At 40.1% G+C, this 15,602-nt stretch overlaps 1 protein-coding gene across 11 annotated transcripts in view; it reads left to right on the top strand.

Moving 5' to 3' along the window:
* The window catches only part of LOC132401655 (lethal(3)malignant brain tumor-like protein 4), a 380,142-nt gene that overhangs the window by 28,972 nt on the left and 335,568 nt on the right, over positions 1-15,602 (top strand). For 8 of the 11 annotated variants that reach the window (XM_059983770.1, XM_059983710.1, XM_059983719.1 and 5 more), the window contains exon 3: positions 6,599-6,783. In XM_059983770.1, coding sequence (XP_059839753.1) covers positions 6,599-6,783 — 185 coding nt within the window. Of the gene's footprint in view, positions 1-5,013; positions 5,189-6,598; positions 6,784-15,602 lie in introns of those variants that run through there. The other 3 variants (XM_059983724.1, XM_059983742.1, XM_059983761.1) reach the window with 3 other exon arrangements.

The raw sequence follows: 15,602 nt of genomic DNA, 5'->3' as shown, positions 1-15,602 counted from the left end.
CCTATTCTGGTTGACTATTGGTGACTAGTGGTGTTATGCAGGGTTTGGTGTTGGGACTTCTTTTTATGCAGTATATCAATGATTTAGATGATGGAATAGATGGCTTTGTTGTCAAGTTTGCAGATGATATGAAGATTGGTGAAGGGGCAGATAGTGTTGAGGGAACAGGTAGGATGCAGAGGGACTTAAACAGATCAAGAGAACGGGCAAGAAAGTAGCAAATGAAATACAATGTTGGAAAATGCTGAGGAGAGAAAAAAGAAGTACATGGCCGTGATTGAATGGCGGACTAGAGCTGTTGGATCAAATGGCCTGGTCATTCGCCGCAGTTGGGGAAGTCCACAGTTGAGAGGTCTACTCATCCCATTGGACCGGTATTTCCATGGTTGAGAGAGTGCAACAGCTTTTCTACTTTAAAAACTTCCCTGCATGGGTTTTCTGTCATCATCAGATATGGCGCACAACCGCCAGTAGTACTGACAGTGTTCTAATTTGTCCTATATTTCATTTAAGTACGTAATTTCTTACTCAGTTAAATGATAACTTGTCTTTTTTTTAATAGCTTTTTAACAATTTCCCAGAAACTTCATCTAATTGGGGCAAAATATACCGGTCCTGATGTGTCCCAATTGACAAGAACTCACTGTAATAAAAAAAAAATCCCTTGTAATTTGTCTGTTCTATGTGATGAGCATCATTTTGGAATAAGGATGGTGTGACTGTGGACTGTTTATGTTTCTGAGCATATGAGTAATAACTAGAACAATACTCAATGATAGTGATTTAATATATATATTATTGTTCCCTTAGAAAGCATTTCAGATGATATTCGTTGCAATTTTGCTGATATTGAATTCCAGTAGCATCACATTTGCTTGTTTATGTAGTGTTGAGTCAGGTAAATGATGAATAATTTTCTTCTCTGAATCACAAAGCACTTTTTACAAAAATCACTGGTGGATTACGGTTTATCCTGCAGTAGCACGCTATTATTTCTGGAGTTGACTTGAGGTAAATATGAAGCTAAGAAGTGGTATAAATTATGTCAAATTGGGGTAGAAATGTTTTTCACGATAATACTCAGTTTTGTAATTAAGTTGTTGAAACCGTGGAATGGAAGTAAGCCCTGAGGATCTGTTAAAAGTAGACTTGTGTTTGTTGGGTACTTCATCTTCTTTCATTTCAATTCTCCAGTTTTCCCTGCATCATTGCCTTTTGAAGAAGGTTGAATATATTTATATGGTAACTACATGGAGATTCACAGAGCTATCCAAGCTTGCACTCAAATCTTTTTGTCCTATTTTAAAAGAGAGTCTGCATGATGTTTACTCTAGACAGCCCAAATTATAATAAACCAATCATGTTCTTTGAAGTATAATCACTTTTATTAAAAATTAGTTTCATTTGTCATCTTGCAGTGAATATATAAAGAAGAAAATTTTCAATAATCACTGGCTACCATTTTCACAACTAGTAATCTAACTTATTCCTTAATATTGCATTAAGCATTCAATAGTGTTCTCTGAGGTACTTACATCAAAATCACAAGCTGTAGCTTGTAGTAATGGCTGAGGCCTTTCCTAAATACTCTGGGATTATTTTTTGTAAAACACGTCTCTTGATTTGGTAAAGATTCTGCAGATTGTTCCCAAGTTGTCTGAAATGTAGCTATTTTGACAGCAATCTGTTTTAACATAAGTACTGTTGCTATTGGTGCCTAATCCTGGCAAGAATAAGACACCTACCATCCAGTTCCATTAGAAATCTGCTTAAATAATTGGTTAACCCGTTCATGTTATAAATTAGGTATGTTGTGAGGAAGTATGAAGTACCTCAATATGTTTACAATGTTGATATGAGTAAAGATGGAACTGTACAACAATATGGGGGCAGGTGGCATGGTGGTTAGTGTTGTGTAAAAATATGTGAATTGCATACATCATTGTGTCTCGCTTAAAGTGAACTATAAATTACACCCATGTTTTCAGAATGCCATGAGTTTCTCTGAATTAGATCAGTGTTTTGATGTTACAAAACATAACATTGGAACGAAGTATTTTAAAACAAACCTGAGACAGCTGCCAACTTGTTAAATGCAGGAAGACACACAAGATAAAATAAAACACAGAGGGAGCATCAGCGAGTGAAAAGGCACCCTGCCACGTGGAGGGACGATCAAGTTTTAAACAAAGGCAGTCAGAACATGTTCTTTTGAAGGGAAGATACAATGGAATTTTTTTTAAAAAGGGAGTAAACAGAGGAGTTCAGAGTTCACAAACTGAGATTACTGGGTGGTACTAATCATCTTAAAAAATCAAAAATGGCTGTTACATTGGAAAGATTGAGTTTGATAACATGAAAGGTAATTGGCTCATGCATACTGAGCTATTGGAACAGTATTTTGAGGCAAATGAAATGGCCATCGCAAACAAGAAAATCTGCAGATGCTGGAACTCCAAGCAACATACACAAAATGCTGGAGGAACTCAGCAGGCCAGGCAGCATCTATGGAAAAGAGTAAACAGTTGATGTTTCAGCCCGAGACCCTTCATCAGGACCAGTGAAAAGCAAGTACCAATTTCGCAGAGTTTATTAGGTTTAAAAGCATATACTTCGCTTTGACGTTTGACTGCACCAATCAAACCTGCAGAAGTTTAGTGATATTGTCAAAGTGATGCAGGAACACTGAGAACCAAACCATTGTTGATTGCAGAATGCTTTAGATTACGTAAGTGGAATTTAAGAAGGAGAGTCTATTTCAGCATACATGGCTGAATTGAAGGGATTGTCTGAGCATTGTCAATTCAATAATGGGCTTAATGATGCACTGAGAGATTGTTTAGTATGTGGAATCTTACAGGAATGCATTCAAACATGGCTCCTAAGTGAAGCACAGAAAGAGCAGTGGAAGTCGCTGTTTCAAGGGAAACAGCAGACAGAGATGCATTTGAGTTGCAGTCAGGAATGAGATCGAGTGTGAGCGATATTGCAGCATCTAAGCAGGAACCTACCTAGATTGTGTTACCGTTTTTGCAGGAGCTCACACACACCAAACCAAGCAAGTTTAGCAGTGAAACTGGCAGAAAATGCAGCATGGACCGCTCAGGGAGGAGAAAGCTAAGGTGTCAAGTTGCAGTTTCAAAAAGAGCACTACTCTGTATGCTGTTGATTTAAAAATTCCGATAATGATGAGAGCGACACAGGATTGTGTAGCCATGAAAATTAATATTAGACTAGCATAGTGGCTGATGCCAGAAGTGAACAGCAAATTAATTAAAATGGAATTAGATACTGGTTCTGCTGTCTCAGTCATAACACAAAATGACTGAATGGTATTTTAAAGTTACCAAACTGAAGGGTGTAGATTTCCAGCTAAGAATTTGTACTGGAGAAAAGATAACTCCTGTGGGAATAAAGTCTGTAACTGCAAAATACAACAATTAACAAGCCACATTGAGTTCGGATTTGGTAAAACCAGGAGGACCAGCATTGTGGGGATGTGAGTGGCTGACACAGCTACAACTCAATTGGAGATCCAGCCACAATTTGCATGCCGCATCCTCTGCAAGAGAGTCAACTAAATGAAAGGTACAGGATGTTGCCCAACTTTCTCCATGCTGTACACCATGAGCCATTGCCAACAGAGGACAAACAGATGTCGGTACCAACCTCTGTGTGCCTCTGGTTGGAAAGCATACTGAACCAAGAAAGGACCATACTGCTTAGAGGAAGCATGGAAGTGACAGAAGCAGTTTTTGTAGAAAACTTTCTGATATGTTAATCAGGCAGTTTACTTGCAAAGTGTGGTTTTGCTTTAAGCTGGGGGACAGTTCAAGAAGCTTCAGGGAAGTTGAAAGCATTCGGCTTTTGAGAGTATAAAGAACCAGAATCTACTCTTTGTGCATTAGGGTTATTGCATGAACTTCAAGTGAGAGACAAAAAGCGGCTTGTAACAGTAGATGCTCAGCTGGATGAATGGAAGACCAAAAAGAAAGGAGACAATGGAGATACGAAAACACAGGATTTGTCAGGTGATGTTGTGGGTGCACAAACTAAGAGAAGAGATCAGATCGTAATAGGAGCAACAGAAGGATTAATACGAGAATACTCCAGTGAGCTAAATGGACCTTCCCTGGATCAGGTTGCACAGACTAGAAGAAGAAAAAGGAGGGGGGAAGAGGTGGAGTGAAAGAGTGTGAAATCGAAAGGCAATGGTGTGATAGAGAGAAGGAACATGAGAAAGAAAAAGAAAGAGATTGAAACAGATCCAGAGAGAGGAAAGGAGAAGAAAGATGTGCAGAGCGGTAAGAACCACTTCCTTCAGTCTCGTGGTTAAGTCTAGTAGTAGGCCTCTGTTAGTCTCGATAGACCATGGATTTGCACCTTGGAAAGTTTCCATGGCACAAGCCCGGGCAAGGTTTTTTTTTATGGAAGACCGGAAGTTGCCCAAACTGCAAGTCTCCCCTCTCCACGCCACCAATGTTGTCCAAGGGAAGGGCATTAGGACCCATACAGCTTGGCACCAGTGTCATCGCAGAGCAATGTGTGGTTAAGTACCTTGCTCAAGGACACAACACGCTGCCTCAGCCAAGGCTCGAACTAGCGACCTTCAGATAACACCTACAACCACCATGGAGGAGGTCCCAGAACCTGAAAGTGTTGCACAGCCAAAAGCCTTGCCTGCCAAGAAGTGTGATTCCTCCTTGCCAGGAAAGACTTCATCCTACAATAGTAAGAAAACCTCCACAGTGATGAAATGTTTTAAGCCTGAACAGGACAATTTAAAATTATCTGTGCTGTGGATGTCTGCATATAGTAGTTGCATTATATAGTATACCACACTCAGTATTGAGCTGGGGTTTATAGCTAAGCAGGGAAGAGTGTGATGTATTTAATTTTTCAATAATAGTCAAGTAATCCTGTGTATGTATTTGATTAAGCATTCTTTTTCATTTATTTCATTTCGGGTGTAACAACACTGTGGATGAACCTACACCTCAGGGATTGCAACAGTTCAGGAAGGCAGCTCATCACCACCTTCTCCAGGGCAACTAGGGATGGGCGATAAATACTGGCGGATGGTGACACCCATATCCGGTGAATGAATAAATAAATATGTAAAAATACATTAATTGCAAATGTCATCATGCTACCACATGAAATGTGCGCACCTCGCTTAAAGTGAACAGTAAGTTACACCTGTATATTTTGACTCCCGTAAGTTTCTTTGAATTAATTTACTGTGTTGAAATTACAAAACTTAATGGTTGGGCTTATTGGACCAGAAATGTCTGTTACCACACTGTTTCCCAAAGAATACAAAGATGTAAGTTATATGCTCATAGTAACTGTATTTGAGTTACACTGGGTGACACGAGACATGAGGAAAGCTTAAAAAGTAGGGTGAGAAGAGGTCAACTAGGGGATATGCTTTGAGAAGCATAAACCTGTTGTATTAAATGGCTCAATTTGTACTATAACTCCTTTTCAAGGGGATAAATCAAAATTTCTTTGTGTCAGTTGACCTTGCTCAGTGAATGGCGAATATCACAGTGGGCGAGAAATACATCAGTCTACAAATGAACACATTGGCTGAGATTGGGGAAAAAGTGATGCCATCAGTGTATCCCTGTTTTTTTTTATGCTGTATTAGTAATTGTAGTGCATGTAATGTTGGAGTGGCAGATTTGCCACTAATGATCTTGGTGTTATTTCCTTCAACTACGACCTTTTGTGTCAAAGTTTACCTGCCGAAGAGATCCAGTTTTAAATAAAGTCTCACTGTAATATTTTGCATGGAACATTTTTTTTTACAAGATGAATAGTTTGAGAGTAGAATTTTGCATGTTTATACTCAGGGTCCATAAATATAATAGATCAGTGTTAGCAGCATTTTCTTGTGATATTCCTTAATCCTTTCAATATCCTGAAATCTATCAATCCTTTTTAAAACAGCAGTACCCTTTTTGGATTTTATTGATTTGTTTTGTTTAGCAAGACAATATTAACACCAAACATAAGCTTCATTTAATTAATGTTGAAACATTAATATAGTCAAGATATGTAGCCTAGGCATTTTCTCAGATTTTCATTAACTATGAAAGTTATGCCTTACCAAAGTGAAATATTTCATAATCCAATTTTTGGTGTATTACCAGTTATGACTTGCATGGCAGAAGTCAGTAGTTTGACTCAACTGGCATTTGCTAAATTTTCTGCAATTATTTTATAATATGCTATAATGTATTTCTTCCAAAGGTGTGTAACTATATAATCTAAGGAAAATCTGCACATCTCCTCTAGGAATTTGTATATTAATTTCAGCCACTAAGTAACTTCTACAAATTTTCCTAATAGCCTTCTGTATTGTATTAACTTTTGAGTTTTTGGGGGGAAAACACAAAATCATTCCTGCAGTGTATCTATTTTGATCAGTATGTTTTTCAATCGAATGCTTTTGGTTTTGCAACACAATTACTCAAGATGTGAAGGAAAAAAATTGAGCTTTTTTTTTATTTTTAGAAGAATTGACCATGAAGAAAATGGACTTGAAGAGTCCCTAATGGCCTCTTTCTTTTATTTTTCCATGATCTTTAAGTGAACAGTTCTGGTGGAGGGAGGAAGGTCTTGGAAGAAAATAGCTGGCAGTCTGTACCAATCAAAGTGGAAAGAATGGAAGAAGAAACTGAAGCGAGCACTGTAAATGATGTGCAAGACTTTGATATTTATAGTGCCATGGAGTGGAAAAATGGAGTGGGGTCCTTGCCTGGCAGTGACTTAAAGGTATGCATTGTTAATAACATATAATGTTCAAGATGTTTGCTTGTCTCTTCTATAAAAGTATAATGATAACAACTTCTCACTGCTACTAGATACTAGTTACTCAAACTCTCAAAGTTTAAATTGCAATCAATTCAAATAAACACATTTTTTGATGGCGATTATTCAGTTAACGTTGCTATATTGAGGAAGGGAAGGTGATTGAAATGTTCAAGAACTTTGTGGTCACCTGTATTTAAAAACAGCGCACTGACACTCATTTCCTGATAAATAGGCCTGCTGGTATAAAATGGCATTAAAATCACTGTTAAGATTGAAATCTGTTGTTTAAATGGTGTGTAGCAATTTATGCCTGTCCAGAACTGAAACAACTTAATGGATACAAGATATCAATATGGCTTACTCACTTGCAAACGCAGAACTGTATACATTCGACTTTGAATGGCTGTTGAATGGAGACAGTATATTGTCATGTGATTGAACTTTATTTGCGGCGTGCTGGCAGAGTTTGTCAAGTCAATTCCAAACTTATTTGTATGTAATTGGCTCTTTTATATATAAAAAAATACCCACTGGTGTGGAATCTGTCTAAAGTGTTTAAAATTAGATTGACCAGAAACCCAGTTGACCTCTGTAACTAGTCATTGTGGTGCTCAAATACAAAGCAACTGTTCGTTAAATTGCACCCAAAAAACAGTATTAGTGATATCTTAAAGCTGTGTTTTACACTCCTGAATGTGTTATCGAGAGTGTACAGATTCCAGCTAGTACGTCTGCCTTGTGTTTCATAACTTTGCCGTGGAAGGGGACCTCGGCACACAGCCCATTGATAAGGATAGTAAAGCCATTGCAAGTTTGGAATAAGGAGATCGGTGTGACATTAGTAATAGCACTATTCATTTGGAGTGTAAGGCTAGTATACTAGCTGCTGATGTCATAATCACATTACGGATTTGTCTTCTCCCTCTCATCATCATCATTACGTGCTGTGTCGTATGACATGGCGATCATGGTCTTTCCATGACTATGATTGTTCTTGGTAAATTTTTTCTGCAGAAGTCTGCCTGGCATCAGTGGTCGCATAAACAGGACTTGTGGTGTGCACCAGCTGCTTCCATGGCTTCATGTGACCCTGATCTGGACGAATGCTACACCTTGCTCAATGAGTGGTGCGTGGCCAAGTGGTTAAGATTTTGGACTAGTGATCTGAAGGTTGTGAGTTCGAGCCTCAGCCGAGGCAGTGTGTTGTGTCCTTGAGCAAGGCACTTAACCACACATTGCTCCAGTCCACCCAGCTGAAAATGGGTATGGGGGGTTAACCTCACGATAGACTGGCGTCCAATCTGGGGGGAGGGGTGGGGTGGGGAGTCTTGTACTCTCGGTCGCTTCACGCCACGGAAACCAGCATAAGCACCGGCCTGATGAGCCTATAAGGCTCGGGACAGACTTTAACTTTAACTAACACCTTGCCCAAGGGTGACCTGCAGACTAGCAGAGGGAAAGATCGCCTTACACCTCCTTTGGTAGAGATGTATCTCCACCCTGCCACCAAGTTCTTCCTTGACCTTGGGTTATCGCATTAAATTTCACTCTCTTTAATCAGTTCTAAAATGAGTATTTTCGGGTTTAATGTCATCTGACTTTACTTGTATACAACCAAACAAAAAAAAATGTTCCTCTGGACTATGGTGCACCAACAAAACATGTATCTCACACACCACATAAAACAAAATATTGCCACAAATAAGTTAATAAAATATAGTCCAATGTGCATGCACAGCACAAGTAAACAGTACAGTTCAGATGTACTGTTTGTAAACTGCTCACTGCCCAAGAGACGAGACCTCCATGGTGGCAGGGAATTCTTCAGTCTCACAGCTTGAGGGAAGAAGCTGTTACCTGTCCTGTCGCTTCTACTTCCTTACTAATGGTATTTGGTCGAAGAGATTGTGGGATGGTGGGTGGTCATCCTGAACAATCCTGCTTCGGGCCTTTTGTGTACAGCACTTTCTGGTAAATGTCCCAAATAGTGGGGGAGTCAGACCCTGGAGACCCTCTCAGCTGTTTTTACTAGCTGTGGTTCCCAAACTTTTTTGGATGACTGCCTTCTTTGGCTCCCAGACTATATTCCTACCTCTCCCTTTCTGGCCATTACATAAAATTATAAAGAATTTTGATTTGCGATGCATACTGAAAGAATACAGGAACTGCAAATTCAAAGCGGCGACAAATAATTGCGAAAATTATTCAAATCTATTTAAAGCTACAGTTAAAATTATCTTTAATTACAGTAAAAGCAATTTTCATTATCAATTTTAGAGCATACAGTAGTTGTCCCAACTATTCAGTGCTTCTTTGCTTTGTCGCCTTTCAGTGAAATGGATGGGCTTGGTGCAGTGATACCAGCCTCTCAACATCAGGCTGAATGGTTCTCAGAAGGAGTCTCAGATCCCCACATTCAGTCATTTGTAATCTTTTTCTTTGCTTGTGAAGAAGTTGCACAACTGCACTGAAACCATTTCTTTCTGCAACTGAAAGTCATGATATAGTTTTTTTTTCCTTTGAACCTTGGCCTGTGCTCAGTAGTTTTGTAGCAAGATCAGTTCTTTCTCCATCCTTGCTGTCAATTCCTCATTACAAGTGTTCAGGGATGGATTCATTGCCTAATTTGGATTGCGAGAAGATCCCGAAATCTCTCTGACGTCCTTATGCAGCTCACGCAGGTGGGCATAGTATATTTGAAGATCTTTCTTTCTCTTCCAACTCGGAGAGGCTTGGAAATTGGAAAAGATTGCAATGGCCAATGTTGCATATAAGTAGGGTTAACTTGGACAGAATGTGGTGACAACAGATTTGACTTTGATAGGACTCACATAATTTCCATGTAATTGATGACTGATTTCATTAAACTTTGCAGATAATTCTGCCAAATAAGCAATGTCATGCCTAATATTCTTCAGTTATTACTGAATGAAGCATTCGAGTCCGCAAAAATTTTTATCACAGTTTCAAAAGGTGCATAAAAGCCACTCAAACAGTTTCATTTTGGGAACCATCTGACTTCTGTGTGCAACAGCAAACGTTCAAACTGCTCATCATTCTCAATACACAGCTCTTGAAATAATCGAAAATTGAGAGAATAGGAGTTGATTTTACTTACCACTGTGATAACAATATTTAATGATTTATGCAGCTGATTACTTAGGTTTTTTTTCGACAAGATGTCTGTGAATTACATAGTGCATGGTAAATATGCTAGGTACAGCTTTTTTCAAGAAAGTAATAAAGCTACAGTGGTGTCCTGTGATTGATGGTGCCCTATCTGTTGTACAAGCAAAAATGTTGAGCAGAATGTCCTTTGGAAAAAAATTACTCAACAACCTGAAATATTGACTCCCCCTTTTCATTTTTTTCTAGTCCCTTTGCAATAAGGACTCTTGAACCATGCTTTCATCTTTCAAAAAGCAAACCTAAACAAGTAGCAAAGACTTGTTGCTTGGGGAAGTTGACTCATCCAGCTTCAGGGCTGGCTCTGTTGTCCTAAGTTTGTTGCACAATATCTCGTCCAAATTCTCAGACATTTCTTCTATTCGCATTTGAACAGAGTTGTCCCTAAGTGGAATTGCTTTAATAATTTTGTCTGGTGATTAATGCAAAATTGCACTCAGAACTTCCCTTACTGCTGGGAGAAACAGTTCACACTACTCCACACTATACAGTCTGCATTTCTTTGTTTGAGTTGCATCTTCCATGTTTGTTGTGGATTAACGACCACGGTCATCACCTACTGTTTAAGTCCAAACCTCAAGTACTGTGATCAATAAAGGGGATTGCTATGACCTCATAATAGCTCAGGCAAAAACCTGGCTCTCTGCCTGAAGATACACAAAATAGGGCAGTCATATCTTGCTTGGTCCATGAGCTAGTTAAATGCCATACCCTAATTCACAGGAATTGCATCACTGCATGATTAGAGTATGGGAATTGTACTAGCTAACACTGCACTACAGTACCGAACAGCAATAATGCACGGGCCGGCTCGGGAATAACATGACTCTTTCAGTCCAGAGTTCTCATGATCTGCCAGATACAGAAGTGTCATACTGCTTTTCAACAACTGTAATACGCTTTGAGCAAGGTCTAAAAGAATGTGGGTTAGCAAGATATGAGGTGATTTATGTGATTATTGTAATCACATAGGCACTAAGGACCAAATGTTTATAATGAGTAATTCCATTTCCAAATTTAAACCTGTAATTCATCAGCTGCCCCTCACTACGGAGCACCCCTACAAACCCCTTTATATTTATCATGCCCTTAGAAACTAGCAACACCCCCGGAGTTGGGGGGAGGGGGGAGAGCGATATATCCTGCTCTGAGAACTACAGAGTCTATCAGCTCTTGCAGTACAGTGCCTTGACAGTTCTGTACCACACATTACAGGACAGGCAGAGAGATGGAGGCAGGTACTGAATGTTCTGTAGTTTGTGTATGACATTAACTCAGCTTAGTTTATTACAGAATCAATATCACTGTTAGATGAATCAGCACTTAGGAGAGAGATTGAAAATCTAACTGAATGGTGCTGCAACAGCAAACTCTTTCTCACTCAACATTGGCGAGACCAAGGAGCTGATTATTGAGTTCAGGAGGAGGAAACCAGAGGTCCATGAGCCAGTCCTCATCGGAGGATCAGAGGTGGAGAGGGTCAGCAACTTTGAATTCCTCAGTGTTATCCTTTCAGAGGACCTTTCCTTGGCCCATGTAAGTGCATGCCTGGCAGCACTCCTGCTTCCTTAGAGGTTTGCGAAGTTCGACATGACTTCAAAAACTTTAACAAACTTCTGTAGATGTGTGTGGAGAGGATATTGATTGGCTGCATCACAGCCTGGTATGGAAACTCCATGCCTTTGAATAGAAAATTCTCTGGAAAGTAGTGGGTACAGCCCAGTCTATCACTGGTAAAGCCTCCCCATCATTGAGCACATGTATGTGAAGTGTTGTTGCAGGAAAGCAGTATCCATCATCCAGGACCCCCACCCGCCAGGTCGTGCTCTCTACTTGCTGCTGCCATCAGGAAGAAGGTGCTGGGGCCTCAGAGCTCACACTACCAGGTTCGGGAACAGTTATTACCCTTCAACCATCAGGCTCTTGAAACAGAGACGATAACTTCACTCATCTTCACTTGCCCCATCATTGAACTGTTTCCACAACCTGTGGACTCACTTTCAAGTGCTGTTCACCTAATGTTCTCGATATTTCTTTCTTTTATTTTCTTTCTTCTTCTATTTGCATAGTTTGTCCTTAGCACAAACTGGTAGTCTGCCCTGTTAGTATGGTCTTTTAGTATTCTGGTCTGTTAGTATGGTCTGTTATGGTTATTGGATTTATTGAGTATGCTGGCAAGAAAATTAATCTCACTTGCATATGGTGACATGTATGTACTTTGAAAATAAATTTGAATTTTTACATCGCTCTGTGCTGAACTGAAGCAGGGGCTGTGGCCTGCTCTGGCTGCTCTCAGCTATGTCTATGGACTCACTTTTGTTCTGAGTACTATTTGCTTACTTTTGTTGTTTGCATGATCTTTTTTTCTCACGGCATATTGGATGTTTGACAGTTTTTTTTCTGGGTTCTTTTGGGTTTCTTTGTTTTGTGGTTGCCTGTAAGGAAATGAATCTCAAGGTTGCATAATGTATAAATATTTTGATGATAAATGTTTGCATAAACTCTTCACAGGCTTCCAGCCGGGTCCAGGTGTCGACTATAGCTGACGTTTCACTGACAAACTCTGCCATTTTTATCAGGAATGATGCCTCAGCATGACTTGTCCATTCCTCCTGATTGGTTAGTCTCCAACCTATCAGGTTTCTGCTGTCCCACCTTATTTAAGATTGTATTCCAATTCTTATTTGGAGTGAGACTTCTGACTTTATTGAAGTTCTTATTCTTTAATCTTACATCAATGGCTTCCTTCACCAGGCAGTCCCAAAAGCCATTGGCGTGGCACAATAGTTTTATGCCATCAAAGTCAATCTTGTGGTTATTGCATATGCAATAGAACCATAGAACATTACAGCACAGGAACAGGCCTTTTGGCCCTTCTTGGCTGTGTCGAACTGTTTTTCTGCCTAGTCCCACTGACCTGCACCTGGACCATATCCCTCCATACAGCTCTCATCCATGTACCGGTCCAAGTTTTTCTTAAATGTTAAAAGTGAGCCTGCATTCACCACTTCATCTGGCAGCTCATTCCACACTCCCACCACTCTCTGTGTGAAGAAACCCCCTCAATGTTCCCTTTAAACTTTTCCCCCTTCACCCTTAACCCATGTCCTCTGTTTTTTTCCTCTCCCCTAGCCTCAGTAGAAAAAGCCTGCTTGCATTCACTCTGTCTATGCCCATCATAATTTTATACACCTCTATCAAGTCTCCCCTCATTCTTCTGTGCTCCAGGGAATAAAGTCCTAACCTATTTAACCTTTCTCTGTAACTCAGTTTCTCAAGTCCCGGCAATATCCTTGTAAACCTTCTCTGCACTCTTTCAACCTTATTAATATCCTTCCTGTAATTAGGTGACCTAAACTGCACACAATACTCCAAATTCGGTCTCACCAATGTCTTATACAACCTCACCATAACATTCCAACTTTTATACTCAATACTTTGATTTATAAAGGCCAATGTACCAAAAGCTCTCTTTACTACGCTATCTACCTGTGACACTGCTTTTAGGGAATTTTGTATCTGTATTCCCAGATCCCTCTGTTCTACTGCACTCCTCAGTGCCCTACTATTTACCTTGTATGTTCTACCTTGGATTTTCCTTCCAAAGTGCAATACCTCTCACTCGATTGTATTAAATTCCATCCGCTATTTTTCAGCCCGTTTTTCCAGCTGGTACAGATCGCACTGCAAGCTTTGAAAACCTTCCTCACTGTCCACTATACCTCCAGTCTTTGTATCATCAGCAAATTTGCTGATCCAATATACCACATTATTATCCAGATCATTAATATAGATGACAAATAACAATGGGCCCAGCACTGATCCCTGTGGCACACCACGAGTCACAGGCCTCCACTCAGAGAAGCAAGGTTTGGCTTCTGCTGATTTCTCTGGGTAACCAAATGGAACAGAAGAACCAGGAGCAGGAGTCGGCCATCTGACCCGTCGAGTCTGCTCCGCCATTCAATAAGATCATGGCTGGTCTGGCCATGGACTCATCTCCACCTACCTGCCTTGTCCCCATTTTGAGGCTGTGTCCCCTAGTTCTAGTTTCTCCTACTCCTCCTTTGCTGTTTGATGCAGGTTTCCATTCTGCACTCCGCCTGGCCAATATACACTGCTCTGCACTCACAGGAACCCTGTAACTCCCAGCCGCCCTGAGTCCCAGCTCATTTTTTGACCTGCATAAACTGGGATTTGAGCTTCCTTACGGGTTTGTGGATGGAATTTATCCAGAATTCTTCAGGGATTTCTTTTTCATAATAAATGTTCTTTGAATTTAGAAATTCTGCTTTTCAATCCCTAATAAAGTTTCAAATCATTGTTTGGCTGAAATCTTGAAATACGGAGTAATTGCTACTTTGTTTTAGGTGTATTTTATTAAGGTGAACATAAAATATTACATTTTTGTGTCTGAAAATGTAATCTCATTATTATAGTCGTTTATTCTTTCCAGAATAAATGCTATTTGAAAAACCAATTTCACTGTGCCTTCTCAGAGATCTTCATGTATCGAGATTGACTGCAACAACTGTAATTTGCGTGGACTGCTTTGAGAATTGTCTGCTAAATGCAAAAGGACACTATAAATACAAGGCTGTTTTTAATAATGGGCAAGGGCTGCCTTCGCATTATAGTCCCCAAACCACTTTGTCCTCACCATTCAGGCTTAGAACTACAAATACAATTTATTTCTGTTGTATTTTGAATTTCTACTGCATTGTAATCAAAGATAAATAAACATTCTGTTGTCTTCAAATTTAATGCATCAACTCTATTTTCTGCCTCTTGGTGCTTTGAGCTGTGCTTCATATGAGTGACATATAACCCTTCATTCTTGAACAGTTTCATTATAGAAAACAGCTGCAAGGTTTCACTGTCACCGCCTTGGTGGCCCTGGAGATTGTGCTTTGCTGTGCAGCGTGAGTCGACTATGCCTGAGGTTGTCGTTCATATTCCATCATCGCAAGTTGGCAACTTGAATTCAATAACTTAGCTCCTTTCTAGTGAGCAGCAACCAAACTTAATTATCAAAAGCTATTGCTTGGCTTGATAATAAATCATATAACCATGAATATTATTGCGTGGGAGAACAGCATTTGAACCTTAGTCTCCACTTCAGCCAACATTGTAGGTTGTCGTCCTTCGAATGCTCATTAAGCACCTTTATAAAGTGAGAACTGTTTCTCTCACCATCAAACAATACGTTGCAGATTAACCCATTTCCTTGCTGAAAAATATTACCTCATTATTGTGTGGCATCCGTCGGTCTCGAGAGACCGTGGATCTGTGCCTGGAGAGTTTTGATTCAGCTGCTGATGGTGGTGCAGCGTCTGTTGTGGCTGTACAGGCCCACACGGGAGTAACAGTCTCGGTTGCAGCGATTGCATTTGAAGACGCTCTCCTCCAATGTTGCCGTGTTGTTGCCTTTTTGGCGAGCGCGCTTTTCCTCAGTGGCAAGCCTCAGTCTCTCTTCTCCTCGCTCCAGCCCTCTGTGTAGTTCTCGTCTCCAGCGTGAGCGATCGTTTGCGACGTCTTCCCATCTTTTGACGTCCAGGACCATTGACTTCATGTCCCTTTTGCAGACGTCTTTG

The sequence above is a fragment of the Hypanus sabinus genome, chromosome 1, assembly GCF_030144855.1.
Source record: "Hypanus sabinus isolate sHypSab1 chromosome 1, sHypSab1.hap1, whole genome shotgun sequence".
NCBI lineage: Eukaryota > Metazoa > Chordata > Chondrichthyes > Myliobatiformes > Dasyatidae > Hypanus > Hypanus sabinus.
This window is presented reverse-complemented; position numbering and strand designations above follow the sequence as displayed.